Source organism: Mercenaria mercenaria, chromosome 10 (assembly GCF_021730395.1).
Source record: "Mercenaria mercenaria strain notata chromosome 10, MADL_Memer_1, whole genome shotgun sequence".
Taxonomy (NCBI): Eukaryota; Metazoa; Mollusca; class Bivalvia; order Venerida; family Veneridae; genus Mercenaria; species Mercenaria mercenaria.
This window is the reverse complement of record NC_069370.1, coordinates 16,168,735-16,190,052: the sequence shown is the minus strand read 5'-3', so window position 1 is coordinate 16,190,052 and position 21,318 is coordinate 16,168,735. Positions and strand designations below refer to the sequence as shown.

The 21,318-nt window shown below is 34.0% G+C and overlaps 1 protein-coding gene across 1 annotated transcript; it reads left to right on the top strand.

Moving 5' to 3' along the window:
• The first annotated feature begins 7,022 nt into the window (after positions 1–7,022).
• On the top strand, positions 7,023–20,919 carry LOC123560078 (IQ calmodulin-binding motif-containing protein 1-like). The gene is made up of 12 exons (XM_045352340.2): positions 7,023–7,201; positions 8,672–8,834; positions 9,280–9,418; positions 9,959–10,058; positions 10,555–10,654; positions 11,885–11,980; positions 12,550–12,733; positions 13,466–13,575; positions 14,081–14,223; positions 15,159–15,439; positions 16,497–16,653; positions 19,192–20,919. Exons 1-12 carry the CDS (start codon positions 7,093–7,095, stop codon positions 19,380–19,382), a joined length of 1,773 nt encoding a protein of 590 aa, XP_045208275.2. The 5' UTR covers positions 7,023–7,092; the 3' UTR covers positions 19,383–20,919.
• Positions 20,920–21,318: the final 399 nt, after the last annotated feature.

The window sequence follows — 21,318 nt, the reverse complement described above, 5'->3', positions numbered from 1 at the left end:
AATTGAATGCATATGTTTTTAATTATATAATAGTATTAGAGTTTGATAATAAAAAGAAAAATGTAGACAGTACAGAAAAAAACCCGTTTAATATGGGGTCTTTAATTTATTAATATTCCTGTAGGAGTGATTCGTCAAACTCAGGGTAGGGGAATGAGAGAGATTTATAAACTAGTCCTTTTAATATATATTATTTATGTTTCATATATTTCATAATTATTGTAAAACAACATTTTCTTATGAATCGTATTTAGACCTTGTACCACCTTGTTTAAGAATGTACCTAACACGCATTAGAATTTCGGCCCATTCTTTGAGAATTCATACAGGTATATATTCAAGAAACAGAATTCCAAGAAATGAAAGATACTGTTTATGTTGCAATAGGCTAGATTTAGAAGATGAATATCATTTTGTATTAATTTGTCCTTGTTTTGATGAAATTCGCAAAAAGTTTATTAAAATATATTATTACACTAGGCCAAACGGAAAATACAAATATGTTAACATTGCTAGCAAAGTATATGAAAAATGCATTAACTTTATAAGAACCTCAATATTAAGTGCTTAAATTTTCATTAATGCATGTCAGCTGTTAGCTGGCAAAGCTCAAAGTTAAATACAGTGTATATTTTATACTTAGTTAGCAATACATGTATTTTAATGCTAATTTAAAGTGACATTATGCGCATCTTAAGGTATAGGTCCATGTTTCGGAGAAAAAAGTTCGAACGTCATCAAATCATAGAAAGAAAGCATTGTTTTACATGAAAATATAACAGCATATAAAACATTTATATTATTGTACAAAACAATTGTCAATTTATTCATATATGTATCATGTTGAACAATTCTCCTCTTTGGCGATCTTATCAGTACATCTACGGCACATATTCTTATAAGCCACCGGACAGCGCAACTGATAAATCCTATTCCTAAACTTACATTGATTTATATAGGAAAATGATACATTTACCATAGAAAATGTCATAAATTACACATTTCTATTTATTCTATTGTACCATCCCTTATATTTCCTTAAAAAACAATTCAATACCTTTACGATGGTATATTTTTCTTCAAAATAAGTAAATATTTGGTTGCTTCTAAATTCGTTTGAAAAAAGTCTCTCAAATTCAATATACTCCCTATATATATTTGGCAGAATTACACGATAACCCTGTTTTTACTGATTATTTTGATGGAAATATTAAAGTTAAATTTCCATCCCTGATATATTTGGAAAGTTCCCGCCATGCACATTCTAGACATATATTTTATTATAAAATAAGTTATTTCTTTCTTGCTTCTAAATTAGTTTAAAAACAGAGTTTCAACGCTTTCTGTATATTGACTAAAACGTGCTAAGTTTTACGATAAGATAGAGCCGTATCGGAATAGGAATACATGATTGTATAATTATTTAGTTTAGCATGATTTTTAGGTGCGTTCCCTCTGACCAATGTTTTTTTAAAAGTTTTTTTTCTTTTTAAAGTTTTCGTGGCATTTTCCTTTGAAAATACTGAGATATGCTTTTAAAAAATCGAAAATAAAAATGAAAGTAGCTCTGTAGTTGCGTTACAGTAATAACCAAAATAATAATACAATATATTTATTATGACTTATTTTGACAAAATGACTGGGTGTTTCAGTGAATAAGTTTATTTAAACTTTATTTAATTAATTTATTTATTAAATTTAAATTTAAAGTGTCATTTTGGTCAGGTAGCATCCTGTTTCTTGTATACATGTATATATCATCGTGGCACGGGACAGCGTATTGTATTAAAAAAATATTAGCATTATAAATTTTATGGTCATATGCCTTAAATCAGTGTACGCAGAAATTAAAGTATGTTAATTATATTCTAAAGGGACACGTATGTTGCCATCCGAATCACGGCATGTATGAATGAAAGGTATAACATCGTGACACGTGCCAATGTATGACATAAGTATTTGAATTTAAATGCGTGATTTATGTCAAAGTATCAGTGAATTGTATCAGTGAATTAGAATTAAAAGAAAATTGACAAGATATTGACTATGATTTGTAGGGTTTTTTTATACGCACCTTGTAAAATGTTCTAATAATTAAATGGAATAACCAATTGTAAAAAAATCTCGCAAAGAAAGAATTGAAATATTCCTACATTTTTCGAAATCTGAATGGCTATAATTTTTGACAATGTAGTATTAAACTTAAATGCCTTTCAAAGAATTAATATGAGATTACAAAATTGATAGCAGTTTTCTAGTGCGTGCCGTTTTACGCCAAAAAGATGTTTATCTCTTAATTAGATGTAATTAACAGTGGACAGATGCACATGTGTTTCATAATGAATGGAGAATCGATAACTAATAATTACCACCTGTGTTCATTTGGGTCAACATTTTAGGTTTTATTTTTTTCATGGTTTACCCTTTATTAAAAATAATAAGAAACAAGGAAAGAAAATAATTCTCTAATTAAACTATATAATATATTTACGTATTGTCCGTAAGTATTGACCTGTCACTCATGAATATTCCGCATGTTTTCGTAAATAAATTTTCGGTGTCCGAACCTAAACAACAATATAACTATTGAAATGCTAATAAATAATATACCATCATGTATCATGCGGACAAAGCGTTTTGCCACTAACCGCAGGGTAGTGTGTTCGAGTCATCTGTCTGACATTTTTTTATATATTTTTTTTCTGTAAAAGACGGAAAACGTGTCACACTTATCATGATTTTTCAACGAAAAACTCTACTATGGTGACCATTCTTCTACGTACTTAAAGCCGTTCTACAAAATGTCGTTTAAAATCTTCAGGACCGGGCAAACATTCATAAAATAATATAACTATAGATAAAAATACAAGCACAAGGAATTATATTTTATATTTCATCGTGAAAAGCATTAAAAACAGCAAATTCTAATATGTGTCCATAACATAAAGTTTGTCAGTAATTAAGTTTTTAAGCAATTTGAAAAAGAAAATGAAAAACCCGACAGTGAAATGACCACGAAAGAACTTAAAAGAAGACTGAAATCACTAGGAATCAATACAAAAGTTACTCCGCAAGCTACTGATGCTTATTGATAAGTGTGTGTTAAGATGATGCAAAGATAAGGACTCTGAAAATAAGGGGAATGGTGTTGGAGATGATATATTATAAACAGATGGGCAGATATTGTATATAATGTACCTAATTCAATATTATCAAATTTCATAAGAGCTCTATGTTTTATCATAGCTGCATGCGTACATTTAAAACAGGGTATAGCCATTCATCCATACACATACACATGTATACTTTGATTTGTTTGAATACCAATACATGATATTATTAAAAGATGTGCAATGAAATTATTGAATAGATTTGGTAAACTTGATAGATCTATCTGCTTGTCATTCAGTCTGAAGAATACATCAATTATTCAAAAAAAAATCTGATAATAAATACTATCACAAAACATATCACTATCTTGTATTGAAATGTTTCCTCTCGTACAGTTTAAATACTTTTGTTGGATTAAAATTTCAGATCAGAAATCTATAAAACGAATAAATTTCTAATGAAACACTTGCGTATTAGGAGCGAAAAAGTATCCATTGTTTCGCGCAAAGCACAGAAAATAAATTGCTAAAATATTTTGTTTAAAGAAAAACATCAGTGACAACATTCACATTCCGAATTAAGAATGCTATTCATTTATATTAACTGAATGTATATAGACAATCAAGCATGTAAGTGATGATGTCTTGTTACTTGATCACTGTTTGAGATAAGAGTTATCAAAGCGCTAAGGGGAGAAAACGCTAACAGCGAAACTGACTTAATCGTAGTATTTGCACACTTCCTTCCCCTGATAAGTGAGGAAAATTTCTCAGTATGTGAATTCCGGAAAGGGGCTACATGAAGGGGCCAAACTTCTGGACAGTCCAGCGCCTTTAAAAACTCACCATTTTTAAAAAGCTGTTACATGTCTTCGTTTTGATGCATTTGCAACATCGTGCGAGTGTTTAAACTTTACATAACTAGGTAAAACATCGTTTTTACTATTGTTTACATTTATTTCTTTACAAATGGCATTCTTATTTAAAGGGGGACAACTCATTTAGAATATTTTAAGTATCCAACTCCGTGAGACAGAACGTATTGGACAGATAAGTTGTTTGTCAAGATGCTGTTCATTCGCTAAAAAAATCTGTTGTTTTGTGATATACTGCTAAACCTTAAAGTTCTATTGAAGCAATTTTCAGTCGCCTTGCATTAAAGGTATTACATTTATGAAAATGACGCATGTTTTAGAAACATAGAAATCGGGCTAATGAAATCATAATTTTTGCAGTGATGTCCCTTGTGTTGTGTTGATTTAGATTGAGATTTTTTTCAGTGGGAAGGCAAGTAACTCTTGCATGCAGTTTATTTTTCCTAAAGACAGTTGCTGGATTAATGCTTAAAAATGCGCATAATATCACTTTTATGAATATTGTGCATGTATATAAATGTTATGGATGAAATAAGTACCCACATGGTTATAAAAGTTCATCCTCATAAACCGCTGATGAAACGACTACTGTTTCAGTTAGAGTGTTTTTCTGACTATTTATGCAATGGTTGTAACCTTAAATGATATTGGTTTATTTATTAACTAGAATTAGTACCATATATAGTTAACGTGACTATAAAATGTTTTATTTGTGTATACTATGTATACGTTACAACGATGTACGTATGTACAAGTTGAAATAAAAAAAATATATGTTCCATATGATATATATGATGTGTTAGTCTGTTACACTGATCATCTCGGGCATTTTTCCAGACAGATTGAAGCAAGCTCAGGTTACGCCAGTTTTCAGAAAGAATGATCCATTACTAAAGTCTAACTATAGACCAGTTAGCATTTTGCCTGTGCCCTCAAAAATTTTTGAAAAAGTTCTGTCAGTACAACTTAGCAATTATTTTGACTCTATTTTTGACAAATTTCTATGTGCTTTCAGAAAAGGTTATGGTTGCCAAACGACGCTATTGAAACTTCTTGAGGATTGGAAAACGGCCCTTGACTCAAATGAATATGTTGCTGCCATTCTGATGGACTTGTCAAAAGCATTCGACTGTCTGCCCCATAACATTCTCCTTAGTAAACTCAAAATATATGGTCTAACTGATAAGTCTATAAACTTAATGTCTAGTTATCTTTCATATAGGAAACAACAGGTTAAAATTGGTAACATTGTAAGTACTTGGGCTGAAATAGATAAGGGAGTGCCTCAAGGTTCCATTCTTGGGCCTTTACTTTTTAATGTTTTTATAAATGATATTTTCTACTTTATAAACAATAGCACCCTCTATATTTATGCTGATGTCAACACTCTCATTTCACACACCAAATTATGATGAGCTCCTCACAACTTTACAAACAGAAAGTGATACTTTAATTGACTGGTTTAGATTTAACTGTATGCAGGCTAACCCGGAAAAATTCCAGGCAATTGCTGTAGGTAAAAAAACACATGATAAAGTTCCTGTTTTTAAAATCGGTAGTTCCACTATTGAATGCGAAGATATTGTGAAATTACTGGGTGTTGACATTGACTTTAGTTTAAACTTTGACTCTCATATAAATAATATTTGTAAAAAGGCTGCTCAACAAATAAATATCCTAAAACGTATTGGTTAAAATTTAAGTAAGCTTAACAGATTAACAATATTCCATACCTTTGTGCTCTCAAACTTTAATTTTTGTCCGTTGTCTTGGCATTTCTGTTCAGTCAGTAATACTAAAAAAATTGAAAAAATCCAAGAACGTGCTCTGAGATTTGTTTATGATGATAATGATAGTTCGTATGAAAACCTACTACTTAAGGCCAAGTTACCATCATTACACTTAAGAAGGACTAGAACAATAGCTATTGAAACTTTTAAAATTTTAAATAATATGGCCCCTACAGTTCTGTCAGATTTAGTAGTGAAAAAAGATTCAAAGTATAACTTCAGGTATTCCAATATTCTACAGGTCCCTCAAGTTAAGACAACAACATATGGTAAGAATTCGTTCCATTATGCAGCACCAGTTCTGTGGAACTCGCTACCAGAAAGCTTCAGGCAGCTAACAGATTTTAATCGGTTCAAAAACTAACTTGGGTTCTGGGACGGCAACAGTTGTAAATGTGTTGCATGTAAATAATGCCTGGAGCTTTCTGCTGGTGGGTCCCGCAGACCAGCTTTTTCTTCCTGAGTTGCTTTGATTAGCCTGTTTTGATGTTTTATTTTGCTTTTCCTTTTGTTTTTGCCTATTATTATGTTTTGAGTTTGCCGTGTTTTTGTAGTTTAATAATATGCTATCGCCCCTGCTTACCTTGTTTGGCTGATTGCTTAGTATGTGCTATCTGCTTGTTTGTATGCTTCTGTGCTTATTATTGTATTACACACTGTCTGTATATGTGACATGCTTTCTTTCATATTGTTTGTCATTTGCTACTGTGAGGAAGTTGCTGATCAGTTCTTTCCAAATCTGATTTGGGGGATACAGTTTTTATCACCATTTCTTAAGCATACACTTTTGTGGTTTTTTTTTTTTTTTGTATTGCAGATCTTATTTTCCTCTCTTATGGCAGTTTTTAGACAGCAGTGTCTAGATCAGCAGCTTCAACACAGATTTTAACACTTGTATTATTACTCATGCTCAACTAGTTCTATTTATATTTGTGTGCTTAATAATTTCTCTTTTGTAGCTCTTTTATTACTTTGTTGAACTTGTTTTAATTTGTTGTATAGTCGGTTCAAAAGCTCTTCAGAGCTTATGTTTTGTAATGTTGCCTTCTTGCCGACTCAAAATAAAACTTATTGTATTGTATTATATTGTATTGTATTGTATCATATATATGTAGTATTTAACGCGTGAAAGAGTCTATATGACGTGTAACATGTCTCTTACTAATTAAATGGCTGTTTTTCGCGTACTTATACGTTCTGGTCAAATTTGTAGAACATATTCCTACTTAGTATAAAGTAAACAACAACACCTATGTAAACAATTCCTCTAAAAACTGAATTTAGTAAAATAATTGTTGAATATTTGCTTTTGACAATATGTCAAGAGGTGTAAGTCCAGTCAGGGACAAAAGAATAATCCACCTTGCTGCAGAGGTTGTAGAAACTAGAGATCGCCGCGTCCCCGTGCTTCTGCAACGTTTAAAACGTAAGTTAACGTGTTGTGTCTTGTATGATGTATCAATATGATAGGCATTCGTACATTTGTTTGTCAATTATGATGATAAAAACTTAATAGACAGTCCACATACCTGTCAAGACACACGCATTGCACATCTGTCACAATCATTTTGGCCCTAGATCACGCTCACATGCCTACCGTTACGCATAAATGCAGTATCTAATATGACTATAGGTAGAATCACCGACACGCACCCTGCCCGTAATACTCGTGAGAGGTGTGAGGCAGAATAAAGAGATAGATAGATACATAGATAGATAGACACTGGAGTGTACAATACACTGACTAGAGTTTAGGGTTAGGTTTAACACAGGTATATAGAATAGATCCTCCTTTACTATCACCAGTAAAATCATTACTGCCTCTAGAGCTAACCCATACCTGCTATAGTCAAACTAATTTGACGCGGTCATGAGAAATATTGAGATAATTTTTTCATATGGGCAATATCCCCACTCCTGTCAAACACTCGAGAGACCAAAATAATTGAAGCAATTTCAGATGAAATTCCTATTGATTTATGTAAAAATTATCAAATAGTATCCAAAATTACAAATTTTCTGGTGACTTTTAAAAACCTATGTATGTACTACATATGATTAACGTTTACCACGTGTCTACACACCGATAAGCGCAAACGATAAACCCAATAACTTTACATGACTGTGTACTGTGATTTATCCTCCATTATATAGATCCTTCAAAGTTTTGACGTTTAGATTGCCTGTCACAAATATAAAACAGTCTGAATGTTAAATTATTTTGACTGATACCTACTATAACAAGTCACAGGCATTTTAAGAAATGAAACAGTCAATTTTTATTCATAGAAAAACATTGAATCGAACTTAGCTCGGTGGCGTTGACACAGTGTTTTCATATGGTATAATACAGCTTGTATATTCACCAGTACAACGTGCAATTTCTACCGCATGAATAAACATCACAAATAGTAAACACAAATAGTAAACTTGTAGGGTGACTATTCAGGGCTTTTTATCTCTATAAATCTATCTCTTGTAAAATGAGGTAATCCCAAAACTAAAAAAGTGTGTTTTTCTAAATTAAAAATTCCCAAAATGAGTGTTACCTAAAATTAATAAATACTGAAGTGGTTAGCACAAATAATATTGAGATCAAAAAGCTATCAACTTTATTAAATTCCTTTTTCTTGTATAAAAATTAAAAAGATGACATTGTCTCAAATAATAGTACTAGGCTGGAAATTAATGATGCACATTTAATGGTTACACTTACCATACTTGGTAAAAATATTGTTTCATATGACAACTTGCCCGGAATTCATAAATATTGTCAAGATTTCTTGTACATGTGACTGTTTTTTTTTCTGTTTTTTTTTTGTGTGGAAAAACACCAAACATCTGTGTATCATTATAATTACCTTCAACTAATAGCAAACATATTCTTTTTTTCTAGCAATACTTGACACAAGTCCAGCTAGCAGCAGTGATGGGACACGTATACGTCGTGAGATATGGGAGTTTCAGCTTCTCGACGTGTTGATTCTAGTACTGAAGCAAGACTATAGCGTAATTGAAGGACAATGGCTGACGGCAGCAAGGCTAACCACAATTCTAAGGTATCTTACTGTAACTGCTCTAGATTTATAGTCTAGAAATTTTAAGATTTCACTATGTTTTGATGTTTTATTTTAGAAGTATGTTATCATTATTTGTAATTTAAGGTAGTGAACCTGTCATGGCACTTGGTAATTTCCTCATGTCAACATACTTTTGTTTTTCAGTTCTGCGATTTTTTAATGTGAAGTAGCTCATTGCACACATAACTTTCTGTAATGACGATTTCGTTTTTCTGCAGATGTAAATGTAGCTCAAGGCCAACATGGATTTCTGTAAAAAACTGCAGAATACCAGTTATTGTGCCTACTTCTGGTTATTTTGCCCACTTGGACCAGTTATTTGCCAGGGGTACAAGAGTCTGTCACTGTAGCTTGTAACCATTTATTTAGGTAAGACAGAGCCCTTGTTAACAACTGTCAACCACAGACTCTTCTTGTTTTTCAGTCAAGCTGTCTGCGGCTTAGATCTCCCGAAGGCGGATATGAAGGACGTAGAAACGAATAAATTACCAGAAGCCATACATAATATGTTCCTTATTGCAAGACGTATTCAAGCCAGATTTGCACAAATACCAAAAAGACCTGTATGTACCTTAGTATTTTTCTTAAGTTCTCAGTAATATTTATCTTCTTGACTCACTGGAATCTAAATTGTGGTTTGCATTTAAGCTGACCTGAACCAAAGATTCAAGTTAGTGTCCATCTTGCTTTGTCCAGTATCCTCACTTTACAAAATCATCTCCTCTTCTGAAACTGCTGGTCAGAGTTAAATGAAACTTAATCTGTTGCTTCCTAGTAAGGTCCTCTCTCAAGTTTGTTCAAATGGTTCAGTTTGAACCCTTCTAAGGGGCCACCAAAGCCTAAAATAGAAATACCTTTAAACTACTTATTCTTATTAACCACAACATCGATCTACAACAAACTTGGTTTGTATCATCCATTAGCTGGTTCTGTATGGCCCCATTTTAGCTCAGAGCTAAAAGATGGAAACTAATAAATAACTTTTTTTCTGATCAACACAGTGAAGTTATCAAAGCAGTGTAATAAAAAGAGAACTTTCTTATAAATAAAGATTTTTAGTGCATTGTATATTTATAATTTTAAAGACAAATATTTTGTTTCAGAGTAAAGAGGAAGAAAGACAATTCCATCTCCGTAATTATAAGACAGTGCTTGATTCTCTCATTTATCTGGCATCAGGATATGTTTCAGTCACTCACAAAGGTTATTTTTCCTATTTTCTTCTGTCTTTTTGTTAGTAATAAGTTGTCTGTAAGAGTCTGACATATTTGTACTGTGCATTCAAATATTTACTCTTACAACTATCACACTAGTTAAGGGTTGGTGACTTAAAAATTGATGCCTCTTACAGCTTCCCAGCTGCGAGTTAAAAATCTTGTGCGGGATATAGATTTTTTTATTGTCTGAAGCTATACTGCTGGCTTTCTGAAGACTGGTGGTTCTATCCAGAAGGATAAGATTACAATAAAGCTGGAATGTTACCGTATGACCTGTGTGTTTGTGAATTAAAAGTTAAAAAGGAATAAAAAAAAAGAATGAACAATAATATGTGTTTTAGGCTACTACTATCTTTCAGTTGATGGAATCTTTTATTTCAAGCTTACAGCTTTCAGTGATTTCAGTAACTGTTATCTCTTAAAAATGTTTTTCATATTTAAAATGAAGTATAAGTGACATTTTGTTAATCTTGTGTTCACAGTATTGAGTTCACCATGGTTACTGCAGTTGTTGATATTGGACAACGAGGAGACAGTATCATACATCCTAGATCTCATACCAAAGGTGCTGCGTGCGAACTGGTAAATACTGCTTATAATAAAGTTTTGAGTTATGCAAATAAGCTTTGATGAAAATTGTAGAAGATGGGAAAATTTATAACTGACCAATAAGATTTTGCTTTGCCCATTTAAAAATGGCTGATGTACCAAAATATCCCTGCTGAAGTTGGTTACAAGGGGAGCAGTTGTCTAGTGGTGTCAGCCGCTCAACCCAGGAGGGAGTGGGGTTTGAGCCCCACAGGGGTCACAACCATGACTTCTCATATGACACCAGTACTGGTTTTTCCAGGAAGCAGACTTGAGGGTGGTTCAAATAAGCTTTAAGCTTTCATCACAATCAAGCTAAAATAAATTAGTATAAACTAAGTTGGTCTTGACTTTCCTATATTTTAGGGTATTCCCTTTGGTGCTCTGTCAGTAATGACTTTTTCTGTCCATTTCCATATACAGTTGTCTAATTTGAGGAGGAAAGAATGCGTATTGAAGCGACTCATTCACACATTTTAGGAGAATTTTTTCTTTCAAAAATCCATAAAATGTGGGTACTTTGAAAGTGACGAGAGGTACAAACTTCTTGTCATAATCATTTTTACAAGGTATCCTAATACAAAACCAGAAATATTTTGCGGACGGTAAACCATTACAACGCTTTTGAAATAATGAAAAAAGTCATCATTTTTTTTTTGTAATTTTTAGCTCGACTATTCGAAGAATAGGGGAGCTATCCTACTCGCGTCGGCGTTAGCGTGAGCGTGAGCGTCACACAAATGTTAAAGTTTGCGTACCACCCCAAATATTTGCGAAGTCCATTGAGATATTGCTTTCATATTTTGCATACTTGTTTACCATCATGAACCCAGTCTGTAAAAAGAAGAAGGCAACTCAATCAAGCATTTTGACTGAATTATGGCCCCTTTTTGACTTAGAATAAATGTTAAAGTTTGCGTACCACCCCAAATATTTGCAAAGTCCATTGAGATATTGCTTTCATATTTTGCAAACTTGTTTACCATCATGACCCCAGTCTGTAAAAAGGAGGCAACTCTATCAAGCATTTTGACTGAATTATGGCCCCTTTTCGACTTAGAATATGCTTATTGTAATGTTAAAGTTTTACTCATTGCTTATATTACACTATCAAGCACTGAGAATAGTCGAGCGTGCTGTCCACTGACAGCTCTTGTTACCAATATCTTACACTTGTTGAAGATATATGTTTGCAATTTTCATTTCTTTTAAACATCTTTTCAGGTTGGCTATTAAGGAGATAAGTTCTAAAACTATATACAGTATAATGGATGAGCTAATCTACAAATTGTCTGTGGAATCTTCTGTTGTCTTGGCAAGGTAAGTTTTTACCACAAGTCAACGTAATACAGTGTTAAAAAGTTGTGTATGTCGTTAAAATATTAACGTAATTTACGGTTCAGAAATTTTCCCTAGAGCTATGCCCCTTAATTTGTGGCATTTTACAATTACTGCATAGTAAGTGGTGGGAGACATACGTTTTTTATGAAAAACAATCTCTAGTTTTACATTACTGTAAATTTAAGAGAGTCAGAAGTAGTCAGAACTTGCATAATTGAAAATAATTTGAGGAGGAAAGAATGCATATTGAAGTCTTTTTAAAGTAAAAATGTAAATTAAGACATGTTTCAATGGTACTGATTAAGTAAGTAGTCTTTCTGAGTAAATGTTACGTATGATCGATCCAGTTTGTGTAGCCTAGTGTCCACAAAGGCCCCTTGGGATTTTGGCAAAATAGAAGTTTTTCTCGCTGTATCATTTTTTCAATACTGCAGAATAATAAAATTGGGTTAACAATTTTGCATGATGATTAAGGGATATTTTTTTTATTTGTTCGTATTATGTTTAGATTCAGAGTTATTTTGTATATAATTCATTAACATTTTCAGTGGTGCAATCAAGTGTATATTATGTATATGCGAGTATCATAAACCAATGGTTGCAGCTTTATCTACAAGATACCGCGGACTCCGACTACTGCTCAGTAAATGGGAAGATAAAGGATTCAGTCGGGATCTCAAATCCTTACACAGGCTCCTAGATGCCGGCAATGCTCAAAGAGCAGAAATGGAGGTACGGTTTACAGTTAAATTGTGCATGTTCATATTGCCTTAGTCTTACTTCTTAGCTCAGTAGAAAGGTCACATGTCTACGTGCATGTATTATATGGTTGTGATATCGGTCCCTTGGTGCGCTGTATTCTCCATTTCAATTGCTAACAAACATTGTGTCCAAAATCAGTTCATCCTCCACCTCTTATTCATTTAGAGAAGTTAGCAATTACTTGCAGAGAACAGGGTAGTATAGGTACAGGATCCATGAAACATCTGTTAGGTTAACTGCCTTCATATACTCAAAACCCAAAATAAACAAGCAAACTTACTTTTTCGATTATTTGTGGTCTTCATGGCTGAGTAATTAAGTTAGGTGACATCGCTTCCTTCCCCAGTCACTGCTGCAGGTTCAAAACCTTGTTTGAAATGTAGAATGTTTTCATGCAAGAGAAATTTATTTAGTCGGCTTGTTGACAGTTGGTGGTTCTACTCAAGTGCAGCAATTAGTAGTTTCCTTAGGCGTACCTGGGGCTTCATTTATAGAAGCTGGAAAGTTGGGATGTGACAAACAGTTTTTCAGTGTGAGTCATGACCCAGCTGAAAAAGAAAAAAAAGTTCTCTACCAACCAGTTACATCTTCTGACAAGTATTAGTGTCCAGTTATTGTATTGGAAAGGTCAGAGTTTGATTCAATGAGTCTTTTTATGACAATATGAAATGTAATTCTAAGCCTATCAAATTTTGTTTGCAGAAAAATTATGACAGTGCTGTGTTGATACAAGCTAACTGGAAGGGTTTCATTACTCGTAAGAAACTGGCGCAGGCAAACAAAGCTTTTGCAAAATTGCAGAAAGCATTTAGGTAAATGTTTACTTTGTTTATATGTATTTATCTGTTACTTAACATGACTCTTTCACAAAAGTATACAAGACGATTGGAAGTAATAGAGATCCTGAGATTTCCATATGAAAGCAGATAATGGCAAAAATTGTTTTACAAATTAATTATGGGTGAATGAGTGACTTGAGACATGAAAATGTACCCCGAGTTAAAATTCAGATATATGTTTACAGTTGTTTTTGTGCAGATTTACCCCTGAAGTCTGTTTTGTAAGTGTTATAGCGCCCATATTCCTATTGAAATGTACCATATAAATTCACACCTTTGAAATATTATCCTTTCTGATATTGAAAAGAAACTAAGTATTCTTGCCATTTAGCCAAATACATTTAATTGAAAACCTGTATTCTTCAACAGAAGATAGTTTATAGTCTGGGACGATTGTGACGTAAAGGATACTGATTTTAGTATTTGTCGATAAACATTATCTTTCCCAACTGCCATCTTACGTTTTACCGGATTGTAGGAATCGGCAGAAAATGAAAGAAGAGATGCTGATAACACAGAAGTATGAGTCGGAGGCAGAGTATAAGGGTTTAGTGAATAGACAGAGGATTATGAGAGAATTTAGAGAGAAGCAGCTTCACTGTATAGAAATATTACCTGCTTGTAAGTTACTTAATGTTGTAGGATATTTTTGTATGATGAAAAATCAAATGTAACCCAAGATCCAGATGGAGATAAAAAACGAAGCCAAAGTTGCTTATGCATTTGCATGGAATATTTTTTTTAAGTAAATTATTCAAAAAATACTATTTTAAGTAGTAAATACAGTGATATGTTGAGTTTTCTAAAATACCACTACTTTAAGACCATTTTTGATAGAACTCAATGTGGTAGCTTTAAATATTTTTTTCTGCAGACTGCTACTGGATGAGTTCAGTTGATTAAAACTTCAGAAAATCTAGTGTTGCCTATTTAAGTTGACATTGTGTCTTGATGTGCTCATCTTCAAATCTTTATGGGGCAATAGTGAATAGAGATTCCCTTAAGTTTCATTTAAAGAAATGTTTTGATTTATTGAGAAATGAATTAACATTGTACTTTTCATCTTTTAAGATAAACTCATTTATTTTTGATAATCAACCAAGTATATTTTCTGGACAGGAAAAAGATTAAGATGGAAAGTTTACCAGTCTACAAAAAAGCAGAATGTCCTAGATACTTACCATAGATTAAGCGTATTTCTTGTCACTTTAATTTTGTGATTTAATAGATAAAAGTCATATTCATATTAAGAAATTGTGTTTTATAGGTGTCACTTCTAAATATAACCATAGATTGCCAATATTATTCAACTTGAATATTATCTTACAAAATGGTTGAAAAGGAACTTTTTTAATGTGACAAACCATAAAGATATTAGTTTCGTTTCTAATGTTTATAGGTTATTAGCTTACGAAACACATTAAATTACGTCACGCACCCGATATGAAAATCAGGTGTCAGTGTATGGGAAAATATTGACATTTTCAGTACCATTGAAATTTAACGGGAAATAGAAACAAGTATGTAATAATACGTAAAACGTCATTTATTTCTAGCAAAAGTGGAGACATACTTACAGAACGAGCAGATACAGGCAGCGACTAAAATACAGAAATTGTGGCGAGGGTATAGCGAGCGTAATCAGCTGTCTGGTCGCCGTGACCTTGTCAGACACACTCGGGCAGCTATCAAAATACAGCAGAATGTTAGACGATGGCTGGAAAGATTAGAGAAAAGGAAGGGAGGGATGCCCATACATCTACGGCCTCCGGGTCTCACTGATGAAAGAAGGGTGGAGCTACAGAAAACCATCAGTAACTACAGAGAAGATAATCCTGTATGTATCAGAATTCTAGGAAGTTTTATGAAATAAACTAACCCTTAAATTAGCCTGCTAAATTTCTGACTGGCCCATCAGTCAATTTGGGCAATACCATTTATTATTTTAAGGGGTGTTTACTGAAAATTTGCTGATTGAATAGCGAACAGTGCAGGCTGAGCTTGGTCTGCACTGGTCGCAAAGGCAGAATCACTTACCGCCAGCAGGCTAAAGGTTTAGGAAAATTTTCACTTAGCACTATTGAGTTGTCTGGTCTGTTACATATTTAGGTGAGGTGGGATGTACATATTGAAAGCAAGCAAGATATCTTATTTAATTGATCCATCTTTGATCAGTCTAACAGCTACCTCTTGGTTTCTGCACTCCTTTGACTTTTAGGAACTAGTAACTTTAGTTAGAACTATGCATTGTACTGTCGCATTAAGTTGAAACTTTTAACTCTAATAGATGGCTCTATTACTTCCAAATTATTTATTTATTTTGTTTGGGTTAGATTCACCCCAGCACAATGCAGGACGTATGGAGATATTTGCTGGTACTGGAAGACCCTTTGTACCCCTCCAGGCATTGTTATAGGCATAAATGGGCACTAGGGTAGAACCACTGACCATCTGTAAGCCAGATGGATGTGTTCCTTACATGAAGAATTCTATACCCGGAGGTTTCAAACCCTCATCAGTGAGGGGCAGTTGATTTGAAGTCAGTGACCTTAGCCACTTGGCCATACGTAGGGGAGACATATTGTTTTTGCCTTCGCCGTCGGTCTGTCTGGCAGTCTGCATTAAGCCCGTCCAGCTTTCACAGGTCAAACTGCTGGCCGGATTTCGACGAAACTTCACAGGAGAGATTAGTACCAAGCCTAGGTTTGCATATCGCCAGCACATTCCACTCCGCTGCACAAAATGGCAGCCGGAGCTAAAGGTATACATAGGGGGTTTGGGGAGACATATGTTTTTGTGACAAAAACGCCATCTACTTGTATAATAATGTTGCTTTTCATTAACTGATTGTGCATGCTTATCTAAATCAGATGCAAAAACCATTTACCTTTTAGCCAAAAGCCTTCACGAGGGAGGAGCTTGAAACTGTACATAAGAAGGCAACAGCTTTACTTGCCCAGTACTATGGTACAGTTAGAGACAATAGAAAGGCAGAACAGAGACGAGACACACTTCTTGCACGCCTTGACACTGACTCCGATCTGTGTTCATGTAAGCTCGTTTTACATATTTTGCTTCAGAAATTATAGCTAGATTAGGAAGTTTACATTGTGATTATTAGATTGGTTGTTTGAAGAATGAGTGCAGATGTACTCGTCATGACCTTGGCGATGCCATTGCTTTCTGGTGAAGATTTTATTTTGCAATGTTCTTCTGCTCTAGTTAAACTTTAGACAATACAAACAGATTGGTCTTGGTAAGGGACAGACTTGTTGTGGTTAAGGGTCAGTTACTTAAATGGTCAAGGTTTGTGGCCAGTGGGTCAGATTTTGAAAAAGTGTTGTTTAAAGTTAGTGGCATGTTTTTAGTCATCTACTAGTGGAACACCAGAGGGGACTATACAAATTCCCTCCGTCCATCCATCTGTCTGTCCATCTGCAAATCTGGATCCTGCTATAACTCAAAAAGTATTCAAGCTAGGTTCATAAAACTTGGTGTGTGAATAGAATGCAATATGTAGATTATGCACATACATGAGTTATGCTTGTAGGTCAAAGGTCAAGGTCACTATCAAAGGTCAAGGGAAAATTGTTTCTGCTCCATAACTTTTATACGCATTGATGGATTGTCTTAGTGCTACACACAAACATTCCGCATGATGAGACAATGTGTCAGTGCATGATCTATGCTTGTTGGTTAAAGGTCAAGGTCACTATTCAAGGTCAAGTAAAAATTGTTTATGCTCCATTACTTTTAATTGCATTGAAGGCTACACAGATATGTTCCCCATGATTAGACTATGTGTTGTGCACATGACCCATGGTTGTCAGTAAAAGGTCAAGGTCTCTATTGAAGGTCAAGTAAAATTGTTCTTTTTTTCAGCAGTAGGGGACTTTATATTGCCACTGCAATACTTGGTCACTTGTTTAGTTTCATTGTAACGTCTTAAAGGTATACTACACCCAAATGTTGTATTTTAAAATAGGAGCAATTATGACGTGTAATTAATGTTAACGTAAATTTTACAAGTTTATCTGTACTAACAGTACTGTGCATTAGGTTTAAGATAATACAAACTTTTTTACATAATTATATAGCAGGATAAATGCATACTACTGCTAAAATAAATGGAAGTTTTTGTTTAACAAATTACTGTTACTGCATGACATTTTATTATGACTGTAGTACAATTGATTTATATATTTAGTGAAAATATTTAATGGTGATTTTCTACATTTGAAATAAACATCTAAAGATCAAATACTTTGGTGAAAGAAGGACATTGAAAATCTTTAAAATAACATACCGTATAGCAGGTTATTTCTGCGGTCAAAATATTCTGCGTTTTGGCCCCAAAAATTGCTGAATAAATTTTTGCTTGCTTTATTTCTGCGTTTTCACATAAAAGGAAGAAGAAATTCTGCATTTCCGATGCTAAGAAGGAGGTTATTCCATGCATAATGCATCGTCGTGAGAATGACTAGCGCGTGAAAAACAAACTTATGAGTTCAGCAGAGTATATTCCAATGCTAGCGCGGTCAGATGGTGTGTATGATGCATATTTGTCCCTAGATTTAAGGGTCCTTGCAGTTCTAGAAGTTCCCGGGGTGGACAGGGAAGTGATTACATTCCGTAATTTATCATTTACTTCCTGAAGCACACTGTCACCAGTCAAATCCTTTATCCGACTGTCATTTTCAGTATTCATCGTAAGATACTCATTCTACAGTTTTTAAGTTCTACAAAACTTGTACAAAATACAACTGCAAACTACGGTATATCCAGTATAAAGGTTATATAAAGGTTACTAAAGTATAGGAAGAAATATCTTCACAAGGCACTATTATGAACAATTTATGTGAAATTCACTCAGTTTATTTTATTCATGTTTTCTGTTGGATTAACAGTTAGCACTTCAATTGACCATCACACTCAATTATATCATTATCGGTAATTGATAGATGAAGACGGTAATTTTCAATAACTAGATATTGTGAACTTCTGATTACATCTGGTAACAAAGCATGAACAAATGGTGAGAAAAATGCAGATTGTTTTGCAGTTTAAATTTTTGCTTGGTAAATATTCTGCTGGAAATATTTTTGCGATTATACCGAGACCGCAGAAATAACCCACATGTAGAAATAACCCGCTATACGGTATATCATTGTATTGCTTAACTGCACACTGCTCATCAAATGCAGAACAACAGGGTTGGTTGAAATATTGAACAAAATGGGTAGGGATAGTGTGTATGGGACAGTGGGGACAAAATTACAACACGAAAATATAAATATTTGTCCACCTTGTGGGATTAGCATGGTAGAACGAACACAAGACCATGACTTGAGAAGTAGTGTGCTTGATCACTATGTGAAGAGAATGTAAAGATTAAACAGTAGACAATAGCACTGAAATCAAGAGTCCTCTGTCTTGTGATTCCTGCAGGCAGTGGTAATTTGTTGAGAAAAAATTAGTATTTGGACAAACCCAGGAGTAATAATTAGGTCGACTACTTGCTTTTACGTACTGGTACCTGAAACGCTGTGTTTAACCCAAACTATGAAAAAGAAAAACCTTTATTTTCAGTGGCGCCAGATTTAAACAAAGTTACAGATAGAGATGTTGACATGTATTCCAGTCGTTCAGTTCCAGTTGCCACTAAAGCTCGTGTTAATCATATGGAAACATTACGCAATTTACAGTTACCATGGTGGAAGAAACTCGGTGATGAATTTCAGGATTCAGAAGTTCAAGAGGAAGAAGTTCTGTTATTTTAAGTTAAATTTTTTTGGCAGAATCTCGCAGAATTCAGGAATTGGCTGTTTAGATTTAGAATTGATATCATGCTCTTTTGAATTTGTATGTAGGGATAACAAGAGATTCTGCTGATGTTATAACACGAAATGAGCATGTGTTAATGCTATTCTAGTGTAAAACATGTAAAACAGTAAAAAGAATTAATATATTGTCCATCAACATCAGCTAATATTCATGAAATATGTGGGAATATTTCCTTTTAAATTATCCGTTATGGAACCATATATGATTTGCCATAGAACGTGCATAAATTAAAAAGTGTTTTAATAGCACGTGAGCACGAGAATCTCTGTTAACGCAAGTTAAGTCTTCTGTTAATACACCCCTGATACATGACAAGAACAGCAGTTTTATGCTAGAATATACATAAATGTATGATAAATCCGTCCACAAGGAATTATATTTATTTGATACAGACATTTTTCTGTTAAAAATCTGGCAGCTTTGATAAGTATGTTATTTTTTGAGACTGTGATATTTGTAGTGTATTGTACCCCCGACAACAATTTATTTATTTGGGTTTTACGACGCACCAACACAGTATAGGTTATATGGCAAGCTGTAAGGGGGTATACTGGTTTCAGGTTGTCTGTCTGTCTGTCTGTCTGTCTGTCCGTCCGTCTGTCTGTCCGTAGACACAATCTTGTGCGCACCAACTCTCCTCATCCCCTTGACACAATTTAAAGAAACTTCACAAAGTGATCAGTAACAACAGTAGTTGTGCATGATGCATGTTAGGTTCTTTCAGAAATTTTTTTTGCAGAGTTATGGGACTTTGTTTTTGTTACTATACTATTACATAGACACAATCTTGTGCGCACACAACTCTCCTTATCACCGTGACACAATTTAATGAAACTTCACAAAAGTGATCAGTAACAACAGTAGTTGTGCATGGTGTACGTTAGGTTCTTTCAGAAAAAAAAATTGCAGAGTTACGGGACTTTGATTTTTGTTACTATACTATATACATACAGTCTGCATATGCAATCTTGTGCGCGCATAATCTCCTGAACCCATGCACACAATTTAATGAAACTTAACACAAGTGATCAGTAGTAACCCTAGTTGTACATGGTGCATGTTAGGTTCTTTCAGAAAAAAATTCTGCACAGTTATGGGACTTTGTTTCTTGTTAATATACTATATACATCCAGTCTGCATATGCAGTCTTGTGCGCACCTAATCTCCCGAACCCTTGCACACAATTTAATGAAACTTCACACAAGTGATCAGTACCAACCCTACTTGTGCATGGTGTATGTTACGTTCTTTTAAATAAATATTCTACAGAGTTATGGGACTCTGTTTTTTGTTACTATACTATATACATAGAGTCTTCATACTTACAGTCCACATAATTATGCAGTCTTGTGTGCGTCAAATTGCAATGTACTGTGTCAGTGCATGCGGGGGGGTACATTTATCACCTTTAGTGATAGCTCTAGTTACCTCAAATTTTCATTGTCAAGAGTAATAAAATGTATAATAAATTTATTTTTCTCAGAGTTGTTTTTAAATACCTTCTTCAGGGCACTCAGATGGGCAAGAGTCACTCATCAGATGAGGGACCCACAAGATTTGGCACAAAATTTCTTTCTTGAAACCCTTAAACTATTTTTTACAGATGCTACAGACCAAGTTTGGTGAAGATCCATCAACAGGTTCATAAGAAGTTGTTTAAAATATTTTTATACGCCTGAAGGGACATATTATGTTATACCCCAGGTGTCTGTCTGTCCATTAGCAATTTTGTGTCTGCTCCATAACTCTTAACCCCACGAAAGGATTTCGAAGAAACTTGAAACAAATGTTCACCACATCAAGACAACGTGCAGAGTGCATGTTTTTGATGGCTTGCTTCAAGGTCAAGGTCACACTTAGGGGTCAAAGGTC